This window comes from Mytilus galloprovincialis, chromosome 6 (assembly GCF_965363235.1).
Source record: "Mytilus galloprovincialis chromosome 6, xbMytGall1.hap1.1, whole genome shotgun sequence".
Classification (NCBI taxonomy): domain Eukaryota; kingdom Metazoa; phylum Mollusca; class Bivalvia; order Mytilida; family Mytilidae; genus Mytilus; species Mytilus galloprovincialis.
In genome coordinates, this window is record NC_134843.1 from 92,273,166 (window position 1) to 92,289,733 (window position 16,568).

The window sequence follows — 16,568 nt, forward strand, 5'->3', positions numbered from 1 at the left end:
CTGTATCTTAAATTGCTGATTCAATGGTAATGGAAAGAAATTATATTTATTTGTTCATTTGTCACGTTTTAGGTCTTGTGTTTAATGAAACCTCAAAGTATGCATATTTGTTGAAACAAAAAACAATTTCCCTGGGTTCAGTATTTTTGTGATTTTACTTTATACCATATATGTTCTTGTAATACCTGTATTACAAAGGTTGAGAAATATAAATTTTCTTGAACTTTGGCCGTCCTTGTGGCTGTTCAGAACTTAAACGCAGACAGGTCTATTCGGAAAAACGGTAAATATCGTGCATCGTGTAGGTTGAATGCCAAGCTATTTGCTGGTAACACTTGTCACAACCATCTGGAGACTTCGTACGTGATCTGTTGCGCAAAAAAGTATCTGCCCTTTCCCACAAACCCTCTTCCTGCAGTGGCAGTCCAGATTTCCCAATATTCATACCAGTCGATATACCTTTCAGAATCTATCAATTGTGTTAAGACGTAAAACAAGCAACGATCAATCAATCATGTTCTGTATAAGGTTGTATTAAATAGAATGTGTTTTACGCGTGTGACTAAATATGTATGGCTTAAGGGAATTCATACTTATTTTCTAAATTAATCCTTTATTTTGCAACGGGCAATTTACAAAAGTGGGGTTTTTTTTATATATAAAAATCCCCGTCAGTGGCTTAGCACTGATGACTGATTTGATGATACCCTAAAAGACTAACATCCCATCAGTAGTGATTCCAAGTCGATATTCATATAAAAATGCAACGACTTTTATGTATTAAGATACCCTTTGACAATGAGTAAGAGTAAGAGCGATATATTCGAAATCTATTCAATAAAGCATATTTTATCTTTAGCATCGGTTCTAGATTCTAGATTCTTTAATGGCGCTCGAATTAAAACTGTCTATGTTGCATGTGTTGCTGGTGTTACCTAGAACTATGTTTGGTATGATTAAATGTATTGGATTTTTGTCACATTTGTTGGACATATCTGATATCAAATTGTAACACTAATGGTATAAAACGATCAATAACAGCTGGTCAGGGTTTATTTATAAAAAGTTGTAACCTTCAAAGAAATTTTCTTGGAATACAATATGGAATTAGATTTGATTGTCTGAATAACACAACCCAATCGTAGCAAAATAAATTCATGTATAAGCTTAAAGCTGAAAATCTATAAAGTTAAAAATGTACATAGTTTGAATTAAGGCAGAGGTATATTACATATCTACCTACCAAAGATATGATAACAAAAAACAACCATCAAATATAAATAGAATAAGTAAATTACTGAGGTGTTTATGCATACGTCTATTAAAAGTGTTTCCATAGCTTTCCTTTGAAGTATAGATTTTCTTTAGAACGACTGGGTTTTTACTTTTGAATCTGTATTTCATTTGTGTAGATAACAGCAACAGTAGTATACCGCTGTTTAAAGTCAAAGACAGATTTAGAAAAAAAAATCATGGTTACAAACCAAAACCGAGGGAAACACATTTACTATAAGAGGAAAACAAAGGAACAACAGGAACACTGAAGTTATATTTGAAAGAACCCTCATTAAGAGAACATGCATTATAGATTATTGATCGCTTAACGTCCATCGGCAATTATATCGAGCATATTTAGCACGATAACAAATAAAAAACTTATATATATTGATTATGCAAAAAAAAAAAGATATTATGCTGGAAAGCGACATTTATATGGCATGCAAGAGGTCTCCTTTGGAATCATCAGAGAGTTGCTGAAAGGGTTATTTTACGTTCTGAGAGCATAGCATTTCCCCTATAGAAACAGAAGTTCAGAGATGTTCTATATTGCCTTGTTACGCTCTTTTCCACGTTCACTATTTTTGACAATTATGTCTCATTCCTATACTTTGGAACGTTGATCCACCCTAGCCATGACCCTTTTAGTACATATCTGGTTTATAATCATAAGCGGTGAAAAAGTTTCCTCATTCCATCAAATATCTCTGAAGATTTAACAAAAAAAAAACTGATTAAAATCGATTTAGGCAAATGTGAAATAATTTATCAATTCTCACTAAAACAACTGATTTCTAAAATTAAACAATTCCAGTATTGAGTTTCATATAATACTGTAACACCTGACGCCGAAAAGAACTGCCACGACGAAAGTTCACGGAATTGTGTCCAATGTTGCAATTACTCACTTTTATATGACGTATTATGTTATGTTAATATAAATTTAAATGCATGCAATGTTCATTCCAAAGATTATAATCATTCAGCGCTGATAATTTAAATGTAAGTACAAACATTAGTATCATTCATTTTGACATGTATATATCTTCACAATGGAAACGCCATAACACTGAATAAACAATTATTCTGGTGTCGTTTATGCTGTTATATAAATGTTTTTGAAATTATCTTTTTTAAGCTCAAAACCAAGACCATGATAATTGGATTAGTCACATTGTTGCTTGTAAGTGTGGGAGCAAGCCCTGAAGTGAGTAAATAGTTTACCGTATTTTTTAACATTAATTTTATTCGTTGTCTTTTCAAACTTCAGTAGTGTCTTTGACATAACAGCGGCAATACTTTTGAACTCAATAACAGCGACAATACTTTTAAACTATTAAATAAAAGCGGCAATACTTTTGAGATAAAAAAAAAAAAAAAAAAAAAACAGTGGCAATACTTTGGAACTAAATAATAGCGGCAATGCTTTGGAATTAGATAATAGCGACAATACGTTTGAACTTAATAACAGCAACAATAGTTTTGAACTAGGTAACAGTAGAAAACACTTTTCGGATTTTTTTTTTTTTTTTAAATGCTCTAAATATATATTTCTAAAACATTTTAAGGTAGCACTCCACAGTAAGGTGTGTAGTTTCGCATTTTGGTCCCTGTGGATTTTTCAAATATGATAGCTAGTGTGCAATAAAATTCATTTTTGGATAGCTGAGTATTAAAATAGCCTTTGTATTTGGTTTATATGAACATCGAGGTCATGTAATGTATGTAATATAGGCTGTTTTCTGTATGACAGTCCGTATTTGCATGTCCATACCATACATTGGTCCGGCAATTATTGTAATGTTTTTTTTCAACTTTTTTTCGGACGAACTTTGTAATTGGATTTTACGAAAAAATTAGGCGAAAGACACCCATTTTTTATTTGATCATTAGGAAGATTAGTGTCAACAGTTTCTAAAAAGGTATCACTCAAAGGCATTGAAATTCTAGTTTGATTCAAATGTTGGGGGGTATGTGACATGTTCACCCCCCCCCCCCCCCCCACCCTTTCTGCTATACTTTATGGTAAATAAATGCAGAATGTTGCCATGGATACACATAAAAGGAATTATTTTTCACCATTTTAACTTTTAAAAATCAAATCTATGGAAGATACTGATTATACATATGCACTTGGACAGCACAAACAGTTAAGTTAATGTATTAGAAATCTAGGAATAGGAGATGATAAAACATTTTGTGGCTCATTTTTTAATTTTATTTTCTTACTGTAGAGTGCTACCTAAACAAGAACATATATGCACCTGAGATCACCCCTAGTTTTTTGGTGGGGTTCGTGTTGTTTATTCTTTAGTTTTCTATGGTGTGTCGTGTGTACTATTATTATTTGTTTGTTTGTCTTACTCATTTTTAGCCATACTGTTGTCAGTTTATTTTCGAACTATTAGTTTGAATGTCCCTTTGGCATTTTTCGCTCCTCTGTTAGATAAGATGTTTCAACCGGTCTGACAAATAAACAACCGTCCTATAATGGTTCACGTTAAGAAGTTGTGTCTTGGATGGAGAATCGTCTCATTGTCACTTATACCACATTTTCTCATATCTAGTTTTGAAATGCCACAACCTAATGTACAGTGTTAAAAGTTCTTACAGTTATTTAATCAATTAGCAGATTTTGTTTCCAGTGATTAAAGTATTTTTAATTTTTGCACAGGTTAACCACTTAGTAGAAATTGATCATCAAGGATGCACAGTAGCTATGGATGTGATACATGACTCTAGTGCCAAAACTGTACTGGCTATTGTTGGGGATGTTTCTAAATACAAGAATGGCATCCAAACAGTTAATTTCCACGATTATAATACAGTATGCATATGTATAGAAAAAATAAAGGAACAGTTATTTAATGAAAAGTATTTCCATATCAAACCTTATGATAAAGACTTTGCTTTTTCAAATATATAGCATTACTCAGAATGCATTACTTTCTTAAACAGTGAATTGTCAATGGAATGTTATTTCTTATTACTTTTTACTGCTTTAGAAAATAAATACAAAATCCCTAACTCTGACAACTTAATGATTTGTTAAATTGTGTTAACAAAAGACAGCATTTAGTAACAAAATTCATTTAACGATTCTGCTCGTCTTTCACAGGGTTATGGTGCACTTAAAGACATTAATAAACAGACATGTGTTATAACAAAATCTCCAGTACCAATGGGAACTGACAAGCAATACAGAGTCGTAAGTTTTTATTTGAAATTCAACGTCGGATGTGTTATTTTAATTCTTTTTAATCTTATGTATTTGAAGAATCATATATATATATATAATCATAAAAATTAGAGGGAAACTGCAAAGTGTTTTAAAATACGACGCACAAATATAACGAACACTGATACTAATCTAAAACAATTGACAGATGGCTATAATCAAAATATAATAGTGATCATCATTTTGTTAGATTCATCAAGAAGTTTTGAAAAAAATGATAATATATGATTCTTCACAATATTCACAAAACTTTTAGACAGTTACCTCAACGAATTGTACAAAATCAATGCATGTATTTTATTCTGTGGTTTACGTTCTCATATGTTATAATTATAATTATAATTATAACACAGGGTATAACCACTGAGGTTCATGATCACGTCCTTAATTTAGTACCTAGAACATTGACGTATGACGACGTTAAAACGTTAGCTGGACCAAAGGTAGCGACGTTTTGTAAAGATTACACATCACTATATGCTGACATCACCAAAGCCAACAAACAGAGGAGAGGTAAGTTCTATGAACTTTACATTGGTGATACCACAGTTATAAACCATGCTGGTCAATTTTGATAGTTTATTTATAAACGCTCTTGTTAGATAATTTTTACTTCATTTAGATAGGGGAAATTCCGTCCGCATATTGCCGCTGTCCGCAATTAGGCGAATTTCCCCTAATGTTTTATCATTCTTCAAACGATATGTTTACACAAATACTTTAATTTCAAAGCTCATTGCCAGTTCTGTTGCATTATTTATCTGGTTACACTGCTGAGAAAATAAATGCGTAGCATTCACGGTCATAAAACTGACAACGAGAAAAGTTTATAGCAACTTTATTCACGGCATTATTTTGTTTATACACAGTTCTGGCTTACAGGAAAACCCGACATTGTTAGAAAATACTAATAGTAACACCAATACAAACACAATTCCATTATATTATTTTTGGCATAGTATAAGAGGGACGAAAGATACAAGAGGGACGGTCAAACTCATAGATTGAAAATAAAATGACATCGCCATGGCTAAAAATAAAAAGACAAACAGCTAAAACATTGTACAGAAGACAAAACATAGAAAACTATAGACTAAGCAATACGAACCCCACTAAATCCTGTGGTGATCTCAGGTGCTCCGGAAGGGTAAGCAGATGCTGCCCCACACGTGGCACCCGTCGTGTAAAAGTTACATAAAATAATACTATTTCAAACTCAATCCCAATTGATAGTATTGTACATGTCAATAAAACCAATCTGTCAATCTATAATAATATAAATGTCACTTAAAAATACGTCACCTTTTTGGGCGTTGGTCCATTGTATGATGTGCAGTTTACACTTCGTCTGTGGTGTCCTGGTATGCTGTCGTCAATACATGGGAGGTGTCCGTTGATGTTCTGCGGTTTACATGTTGTAATGCACTATTATGTCATTCATTTCTATTTTCTGTGCTGAAAGTTCTTGTTTTTTTATATCGTATTCCTATGACTTAGTGTTGTCATTTTAGCGGTATTTGGTAACATTATAGAATTAAACGCCCTTTTAAAGGAATGTATTGGTGTATAAACTGCACCAAGTCACTCACAGACATATAATAACAGTCCCTCGGTTTAATCCTTATTATTCTTTAAAAATTGAGATGGGAAATATACACTCGTTACCTCTATCACACGTAAATTGCATATTTATGTCATTGATTAGACCTGGTGCATGAATATATTTGTTGGTAAACGCAAAAATATGTGTTCAATGAAATTTGCTATCGAGGCTTGTAATGGGTATATTGGGATACGGGATATTTGCCATTTTAATTTTAGGGATACGGGATAGTTGTCCTAAAAGTAAATGGGATATGGGATATTAATGCATTTATAAGGATATTGAATTTTTAACATGAAAAAAAAATAAGTTGAATTTAAAAGTTAAGTACAGAAATATTTACATCTCACTTGATAAAATTGCCCCAAAAAGTTTAATATTAAAGGTCATTTTAGTGCTTTGTTGATTTTAATTGAGTTAATGATCGTTTTATTTAAAAGTCATCCAAACTCAAGCGAAAAGTATTGATCTATTTTCGATATTTATATGTTCATGTGTACTGATAATTTTAAAAGTATTTGTTTTGCTTTCCATACTTCGATCCTTATCGTTAATTTTCCCTTTTTGGATGATGATGTTCCTTTGGCACTATCTTACAGTGTTTGTATATCACAACACCTCCGCTATGCCCGTGTCTGTTGTAACGTTTTGGATTTTAATGAACGAAATCTATGTATTACTGGTAAATAATATTAAGTCAGGGATTTAGTTACCATAAATCACTTAAAATCTTTACTAAATTCTAGATTTGGTTTTGAAGTTTGGTTCTACCTGTAAAAAAATTTATTTCAAACGGGATAGCACATCCTCATTTTTACGGAGATGTTGTTTACCGTGCCATTGGATGTTGGATGTGTAATGATTGATAATTTAGTCTCAGATGCATTACTTTTTATTAGTTGTAATTGGCTTTGAACTAGCTGTCAGTAACTGCAAGTACTCTCAGATCTGTACTTAGTGTCTTTTTGTTGATGGGATGAACAAGTACTCGGTCACATCCACTCTCTGTTTTTGTTAGATGTATTTCTATTTGTATCCATCTGATGAGTTAAGCCTCTTTCAACTGATTTGTATAGTTCGTTCTTATGTTGCACCACTGTCCCAGGTTAAGGGGAGGGCTAGGATCCCGCTAACATGTTTAACCTCGCCACATTCTGTATGTATGTCCCTGTCCAAAGTCAGGAGTCTTTAATTCAGTGGTTGTCGTTTGTTGCTGTGTTACATATTTGTTTTTGTTCATTTTTTTTTATACATAAATTAGGCCGTTAGTTTTTTCGTTTGAATTGTTCTACATTTGTCATTTCAGGTCTTTTTTATAGCTAACTATGAGGTATGGGCTTTGCTCATTGTTGAAGATCGTACGGTGACCTATAGTTGTTAATTTCTGTGTCACGTGGTCTCTTGTGAAGAGTTGTCTCATTGGCAATCATACCACATCTATTTTTATATTATATGCTCATATGCATTGATAATTTTCTTGAAATAATCATAGATTTTTGTTAGATGTATCCATCTGATGAGTTAAGCCTTATTGTTGTCAATGTTTTCATTTGTTTTGATGCTTTATATGATTACAGGATATTTTATAGTGTTTTACCTCTTATTTTTTACGTGGCGTGGCGAGGATCTTCAGAGGTCTCCACGTTTTACAGATTGTTCTGATGTGCAACGGCTGTTTTGCCAGACAAGCTGAGCCGAGGGACGTCAGAGCACGTCCCATATATAAAAGTAGATATTTCGCTGTATAAACTATGTTAATAACGAATAATTACTAAATAGTCAATGTAAATTAATATATTTTCTTTCTATTACTGGTGTTGTGAGGAAGGAAATTAAAAAAAAGTAACAAAAATATTGGGATCTATGTAATTCATAAAGTTCAAGATCACAGAGTCAAATGTTGTGTTATTTCTTTGCAAAACAAGGGCTGTGCAAATTTTGCCTGCTGTAAAAATATTGCAACAGTTAAGTGTAATGTAGGTACATTAGCAGAAAGCTTTCTTGTGTTAAATTTTGAGTTATTGAACTTGCATGCTAAATATCCACTTTTTGATATGGATGTGCTCTGACGTCCCACAGTCTCAGCTTGTCTGGCAAAACAGCCGTTGGATGTCTGAGCAATCTTGGACAAGAGACAGGGTTGCGTCCTTCTGTTCTTTCCAACATAGGTTAACGTGTAGGAAGAAGTTTCTTATCAATGAAAGAAGAATGCTATCAAAATTATATTTTACAGTCATATGCATCACGGTTTGAACAATTAAAAAAAAAGTCTGAAATTAGACCCCTTACACTAAATTTATCGTTTAACATCACATAAAAGAGATTGTTATACAAGGCTCTAAGATGGAACACTTCTTCTTTTGGACACATACATTGTATATTCTTATTTAACACTAGAAGTATGCACTAAATTTCCTTTAACACAGTTTGTTCACCCAGAGTCAAAATTGTTGACGTTGTGATGATGAGGGAAAAAATGGGCTTGGGAATGAATTTATAATGATTTTTTGGGATATTTCAAAATAATTTTAGGGATATGGGATATTTGTAAAAAATAATTATTGGGATATTAGGGACGACATCAAAAGATCGATGTAGGATAAAAAACTTAAATCAAATAGTTTGGGGGTGGGGGGGTCAACACTGCTGCAAGTTTTGTTAATCTAAAATCGATTTTACATATATCCCTATTGGTCAATCAATTTTTCCCAAATTAAGTTAAGAGGGGGGGGTGGGTGGGGGGGTCAACACTGCTGCAAGTTTTGTTAATCTAAAATCGATTTTACATATATCCCTATTGGTCAATCAATTTTTCCCAAATTAAGTTAAGAGGGGGGGGGGGTGTGGGGGTCAGTGGAAAAACTATGTGAATTAAGTTTTTTATCCTTCATTGAACTTTTGATGTCGTCCCTTAGGGGTAAACATTATAGGGATACGGGATATTAAGATAAAAACTTAATGGGATATGGGATATTGATACCCCCCCCCCCCCCTAAACAAGCCTCGCTATCTGATAAAAAGTAAACTGAAAAAACTCTAATTATCATTCAAACGAATGTTTTCGAGTATTCTCTTTTTAACGATTAACGTGCAGTGAAAATAAATTTTGTAACGTCGATGTTATTATCGCCGTCATCTTGTTTACATTGGTTACGAAAAGAAATTCGGTCAACGTCGTCTATCGAAAAATAACCAACGTCAAGATCAGATCAGATCAACTACCGGAAGTTCTTTAGACCAATCATATCAACGTATTTCCCTAATATGCAAATCCTATAAGAATTGTTGCTATACAGGGGCGTAGCTACCCGGAGGCACGACAGCACGTGCATCCACGTCGTTTTCACAAAAAAAAAAAAAAAAAAAAAGAAAAAAAAAGAAAGAAAAAAAAAGCAGAAGAGAGAGAGATGAGTTTGTCAATCGGAATCGGAGACTGTTGGTGTCTTTTCCGTCTATCCCGGATATTAGTTTGACAACCTAGTTACAAGTGTTGATGAAGCTGTTCATTCAGAAAAAGATCGTAGCTCCGAAGTTGCGTGCACATTGATTCGGCATGCAAAAAAAGAAATGGCAAAATAAAAAATTATAAATTGAATGTTAAAGGAAACACCTATGTTGTCACTTTTTTTAATTGATGAAATATCATTAGATAACGACATTTGGTTTCAAAATAATTTTTTTTTTTGGAGATAATGACAAAATCGGAAGGTTACTTGTATCTTTTACAAGATTTTTACTTTTGAATTTGTAATACTCAGTCTATTCTAAGATATGTAGTTTTGGAGCACATTTTACAGTGTACAGTTTATCAGTTTGGAATGAGATGTACCAATCGGCATTAGAATTATCAGATCCCTTCGATATCGTTGAAAATATGCCGAGCCAATCACCCTGCAACCACGCCAAAACAGTATTGGAAAGTCTCATTATTTTTTGCGTTCATAGACCATATGATATGGCAACTGGAGAGTGGAGTCGCGTCAAGTTATCAGAAAATCGCTTCTTTGTGCTGTATCTCACGGTTTCATCGTGTTGTAGGAAATATCACAAACGAACAAATCTCAATATTGTCTGAAACATACGAAACTGACCTAGCATGTAATTTTGACGAATTCAATTGGGAGGTCGCTCGATGCTGAACACGTACGCTGGTTTATAACATCTCGCGAGTGCTACCATGCCATGATGGCCCTGAGATCAAATGTACAAATGTACGATCAACAATGAACAACGAAAGTTACATAGCATTACCATGATTACTGCATGTTCATCGGCATTTCAGTGTGAATGTTGACAAAGTAATAGAGAAGTTTGTTTCTGCCCAGACCCGAAGAGCAGATTTTGGACAATTTTGAGTAAATTCTGTATCACAAATATTTGTTGTTTATGTATTACTATATTCAGAAGATTTATTAATAGTTTTACATTCATAAATTTTTATCTACATATAGCTCCTCTTTTAACCGTCCTATGACCGAAAACCGAAAAAAAAAATTCTGCATAATAGGGTCCCAAAAATTTTTCGCCTCGCTACGATCGGCGGTAGTTACTTCCACATCGTTTCTTTCTAGCTACGCCCCTGCTATATATATTATACGCCGTGGTTTGACTATCCACAAAACCAGTTTCAACCAACTATTTGGTTTTTTTAAAATCTCCTGTATCAAGTCAAGAATATGACAGGTGTTATCGATAGTCCATGTCTATGTATGTTGGCGATCGTTTTGTTGCAGTTAAGTATGTCTGTTGTTCCATTGTTTTCCTCTTATAGTTGATAGGTTTTTATTGGTTTTAGTTCCTTCCCTGGATATTCCTTAATCGATTTATTACTTATAAACAGCGGTATACATATATGGCCTTTCTTTGAAACGTACACCCAATATTTCAAAATGGCTGTTTCGCATTTTTTTGTTTTTGATGTTTAATATCGCCGAACTGTAATTTGTGACATGTAACAATTATTTTTATTTTAGATGCAGATGATGCTGGATCTAGTAGTAAGTTAAACTTCAAATTCAGTTTGATATGTCATATGCCAAAATAAGTATTCGAAGATTTAATGAAAACCACTGATTTCAATTATTGAATCAACATCTTTTAATCAAATGGATAGACATGAACGTATTTTCAACGTCCAGTATCTCAAAACGTTATTTACATTCATAAACTCTAGCTGGTTGTAAAAGTTCTTGGAAAATAAAATCTTAAAAAGTATTTATTTCATAAAATCCATAATATATTATTTTTTTCTCTCTTTGTCAATTTATTTATTGACTACATATCCGGTATCTTATATGTAATTATGCAATGATGAAAGTTCTATATTTTTTTTAATGGATTACACTTTTATTTTTAGTGTCCTATATGTGGTGTGTCATTTCCAGATGTATAGTCAATACCTCAGCTTTCGATACTGCAATGGAATAATAAATGACGACGTTGACGTTTCAGGAATAGTTAAAAAAAAAAAAAATAAACAATAAAAAATCATAAATTTTCTTCTGTACTTTGTTATTCATATCCCTTGAATTTAAATGTTTAAAGCTAAAGCGGTCCTGAACAAAAAGGGGCGAAAGATACAAGCGGGATAGTCAAACTCATAGATTGAAAAAAAAAATGACAAAGCCATGGTTAAAAATAAAAAGACGAACAGACAGACTAGAGGCTCTCAAGAGCCTGTGTCGCTCACCTTGGTCTATGTGCATATTAAACAATGGACACAGATAAATTCATGACAAAATTGTGTTTTGGTGATAATGATGTGTTTGGAGATCTTACTTTACTGGACATTCTTCTTGCTACAATTATCTCTATCTATAATGAACTTGGCCCAGTAATTACAGTGGAAAATATATTCTAAAAATTTACAATTTCCAATTGGGTAGCAACCCAACAACAGGTTGTCCGATTCGTCTGAAAATTTCAGGGCAGATAGATCTTGACCTAATAGATTATATTATACCATGTCAGATTTGCTCTAAATGCTTTGGTTTTAAAGTTATAAGCCAAAATCTACATTTTACCCCTATGTTCTATTTTTTAGCCATGACAGCCATCTTGGTTGGTTGGCAGGGTCACGCCACACATTTTTTAAACTAGCTACCCCAATGATGATTGTAGCCAAGTTCGGATTAATTTGGCCCAGTAGTTTTAGAGAAAAAGATTTTTGTAAAAGATTACTAAGATTTACGAAAAATGGTTAAAAATTGAATATAAAGGGCAATAACTCCTAAAGGGGTCACCTGACCATTTCGGTCATGTAAACTTATTTGTAAATCTTACTTTGCTGAACATTATTGCTGTTTACAGTTTATCTCTATCTATAATATTATTCAAGATAATAACCAAAAACAGTAAATTTTCCTTAAAATTACCAATTTAGGCGCAGCAACCCAACAACAGGTTGTCCGAATCATCTGAAAATTTCAGGGCAGATAGATCTTGACCCGATCAACACTTTTACCCTGTCAGATTTGCTCTAAATGCTTTGGTTTTGAGTTATAAGTCAAAAACTGCATCTTACCCCTATGTTCTATTTTTAGCCATGGCGGCCCTCTTGGTTGGTTGGCGGGGTCACGCCACACATTTTTTAAACTAGATACCCCAATGATGATTTTGGTCAAGTTTGATTAAATTTGGCCCAGTAGTTTCAGAGGAGAAGATTTTTGTAAAAGTTGACGACGACGGACGACGACGACGACGGACGCCGGACATCGGACGCCAAGTGATGGGAAAAGCTCACTTGGCCCTTTGGGCCAGGTGAGCTAATAATAGTACAGAAGACACAACACAAAAAAATAAAGACTAAGCAACACGAACCCCACCATAAACTGGGGCTGATATCAGGAGCTCTGGATGAATAAGAAGATCCTGCTCCGCATGTGGATATATAAGTCCAGAAAATCGATGAGGAAGCATGAAATTAATAAAGTGCTTTTGTACAAGAGAAATGATTGCCATTTTGAATTCCTGCGCGATACTAGAATTATCGTGCGAATTTGATAAATCCCTTTACCTTTGTCGTCAATCTTATTGTAATACAATTTCTTAAAAATGAAATAAAATGCTATAAACTAAAGATTGGTTCATTTAACATTCGTGAATACTTAACTTGCTTTTGTAACATGAATGGTAAATTTTCCTTTGATCTTCTGGTGAGTTAACTCGGTTATTTTTAGCAGAGTGCATTAACTGAATGATTTTTTAGTTATTTCACTCTCGAATCCCGCCGTAGAGATCTTCTCGTTTGAAAAGCAAAGAATGGGAGGAGCTTAAACCAGTGCATTAACTTCCATCTCAAAAGTTGTTAATGCATAGTCTAGCTCCGCCTCCTTGGGGTAGTAATTAGGGAGCAACCATTTGAACTTCAAGGGGGCAATGTTTTTTTGTCTCAGTCGGAAAATTGTTTTCGCACAAAGCGCGATCAATCTTATCAAGGTAACACGACGCTACCAATCACATTAATTTTTTTTAAATATTTATAACACGATAAGGTATGGGAAAAATCTGAATTCAGAATTCATTTTTTTTGTCATCTACTTTACCAGAATAAAAAAAACTTTTCATCAAATTGAGGATCAGAATATCTTTTTATAAGAGAAGAGAAAACATACCCCCCCCCCCCCCACCCCCACATAAAGTTCTATGTTCGTGACTTCAATTAGTTTCAAACATTTGTCCCTGGACCTTACATGAATTCAACACGCAATCAATAAACCGATCTTCCCCAGTTTTGGAAAACGAAAGAACATTTTGATTTACCTTCATAATTGGTATTAGAGATATGTTTCCTTTTTATATCACAACGTTCTTTCAAACTACAAGTCTTTTTTTATGTTTTGATGGCAAATAATCATAGAATAATTTTTTGTATTACCCCGTCCCCCCCTTTTTTTCTCCCAACCACTACCCCTTTTTCAAGAATTTTTGGGAAGAAAAAATAAACTACTATCGAGTATGAATCAAACTTCAACAATTCTTTGAGTTTTAAACGTCCCTTTATCGGACAACAAATCCAACTGACATTAATTTTCTGAAATCAGATATAGTATCACGCCACTATTTGATTGATTTATCTTAAAGTGCTGACATGTTTTATTGGTTAGGGCTTAACCTTTAACATGTATTATAGCCCATTAATGTTACAAATCATATATAGCTACGCTTTTCGTGAATTAAATAAGTTAATTCGTAAAAGGCGTGCTATATATATAACTTAGCAAATAAACTAATCATAGATATCAGATTTGGAATTTAGTATTTGCGCCAGACGCGCGTTAAAGTCTACAAGAGACTCATCAGTGACGCTCGAATAAAAAAAAGTTAATAAAAAAGCCAAACAAATTACAAACTTGAAGAGCATTGAGGACCAATTATTCCTAAACATTTTGCCAAATACAGCTAAGGTTATCTATTCCTGAGATACAAAAGCCTTATTAAATCATATCGTTTTTACAATAATTAAATGATTATTGCTTCAATTGTACCTATATATGTCTGTATTGTCTTATATATATATATGCCGTTTAAAGTTCTGCTTATGGTAAGAGGGATGCGTTTAGTATCTATCTTTGTTAGCCAGTAACAAAGTACAGATATACTTTCAAAGATTTCACTATTGTGTTAATTATTTTTTAATCGATTAGTTCACCCGGATTGTATCTAAATTAACTGTCCCTATAAACAATATAACAAGCAAATTTGGGATGTGATATCCCTTTTTTTAATCGGAATTATACAGGCACAACGAAATCTGATTATCTTTGAGAGAGTTTTGTAAAGTTTTTAACTGATTTGTGGTAACCAAATCCCTGACTTAAAAATCGACATGGTATACATAAATTACGTTCATTGAAATCAAAAATGCGACTACAGATAAGGTCATAATTACATAGAGGCCAAAGAGTTATGACCGTTCAAAAAAGGGGGGATTAACATCGGTAACAAGAAATCGTCTCTTTTGTCGTAAGTTTTTACATAGATTTACCCGTGTGAAACTGAAATATTCAAATCTAGAAAAGAACAATTATCCCTATCTGCATAAGATTTGTTTAAAAAAAGTTGATTATATCTGCAGTAAAATTTGAAAATGCTCGATTGTTTGAAGCACAAATCTTAACAAGGAAACAGTCAGTGTTTTTGAATATTTCAGTTAAAAGTAAAGATGTATCACAAAAATACTGAACTCAAAGGCAAATTCAAAAAAGGAGAGGTACATAAAATTTAAAAAAAAAATAAACGTTATTTATCAACGAAAGAAGTGAAAAACAATCGCTAAATTTCTGACTTGATATAGGCATTTTTCAAAGAAATGTGTACTGATCTTTACTGTGTTCTTCCGTAAACTGTTATCTTTGGACGAGAATTGTGAAAATAATTGTATAAAGATCGAGATTGCCTTTTTAGTTACGTAAGCGCGTCACTGTTTTTTTTTTTTTTTTTTTTTTTTTAAATCGTATGGTGTCTGTCGTTTATAAAATATGTTCGTTGTTGTTCTATAGTTTGCATGTTGTGTCGACTATTATATTATTTGTTCGTGCGTTTCTATGTGATGAATGTTCTTGGGTGTCTTTGTGTTATATTTCTGTCACGTAGAGTTGTCATTTCAGTGATATTTCTTAACATTGTCATAAAGCGGGAGGTTTGGCTAGCCATTAAACCAGTGTCATCCCACCTTTTTTCTTATAATGTCCTGTACTAAGTCAGGAATATGACAGTTGTTATCAAATAGTTCGTTTTTATTTATTGTTCACTTCAGTCTTCCTGTTGTTCGTTTATTTTCCTCTTATAGTTGATGTGTTTCCCTCAGTTGTTTTTTTACTAGGATTTGTTTTCTCTCAATTGATTTATGAAAGAGGGACGAAAGATACCAAAGGGACAGTCAAACTCATAAGTCGAAAATAAACTGACAACGCCATGGCTAAAAATGAAAAAGACAAACAGACAAACAAAAGTACACATCACACAACGTAGAAAACTAAAGAATAAGCAACACGAACCCCGTTGAACACCAGCTTACTATTGTTGCCTTTTGTCTGATATTAAAGGGGTGAGAATGATCCAAACGAAATACCTGTTACCATTCCATCATATGTTTTGTTGAAACGTAAAAAGGTGATGTCATGGAGAAAGTTATAGCTTTATACCTGACTATCTAAAATACACTACAGCCAAATAAGTTTCAAGAAGATATGGACTCAACTATAAAATGAGAGAAAGACTGTTCATGTCATTCCACCCAGACAAATGTAACATCCTTAGAGTCGCAACAAAGAAAAGATAAATACATTTATATTACGACATGCATGGACTCAAAATGAGTAAAGGAAAGAGCCTATCAAATTATAGTTATACCAAAATTAGAATACTGCTTCCCAGTTTGGGATCCACAAAATCTCAGAAAATATATATAAAGATTGGAACCAGTACAAAGAAGTATTCTGACCATAA

The 16,568-nt window shown here is 33.2% G+C and overlaps 1 protein-coding gene across 1 annotated transcript; it reads left to right on the top strand.

Moving 5' to 3' along the window:
• Positions 1-2,228: 2,228 nt before the first annotated feature.
• On the top strand, positions 2,229-11,617 carry LOC143078417 (uncharacterized). The gene is made up of 7 exons (XM_076253289.1): positions 2,229-2,280; positions 2,417-2,485; positions 3,953-4,105; positions 4,397-4,486; positions 4,870-5,029; positions 11,093-11,116; positions 11,476-11,617. Exons 2-7 carry the CDS (start codon positions 2,432-2,434, stop codon positions 11,544-11,546), a joined length of 552 nt encoding a protein of 183 aa, XP_076109404.1. The 5' UTR covers positions 2,229-2,280; positions 2,417-2,431; the 3' UTR covers positions 11,547-11,617.
• Positions 11,618-16,568: the final 4,951 nt, after the last annotated feature.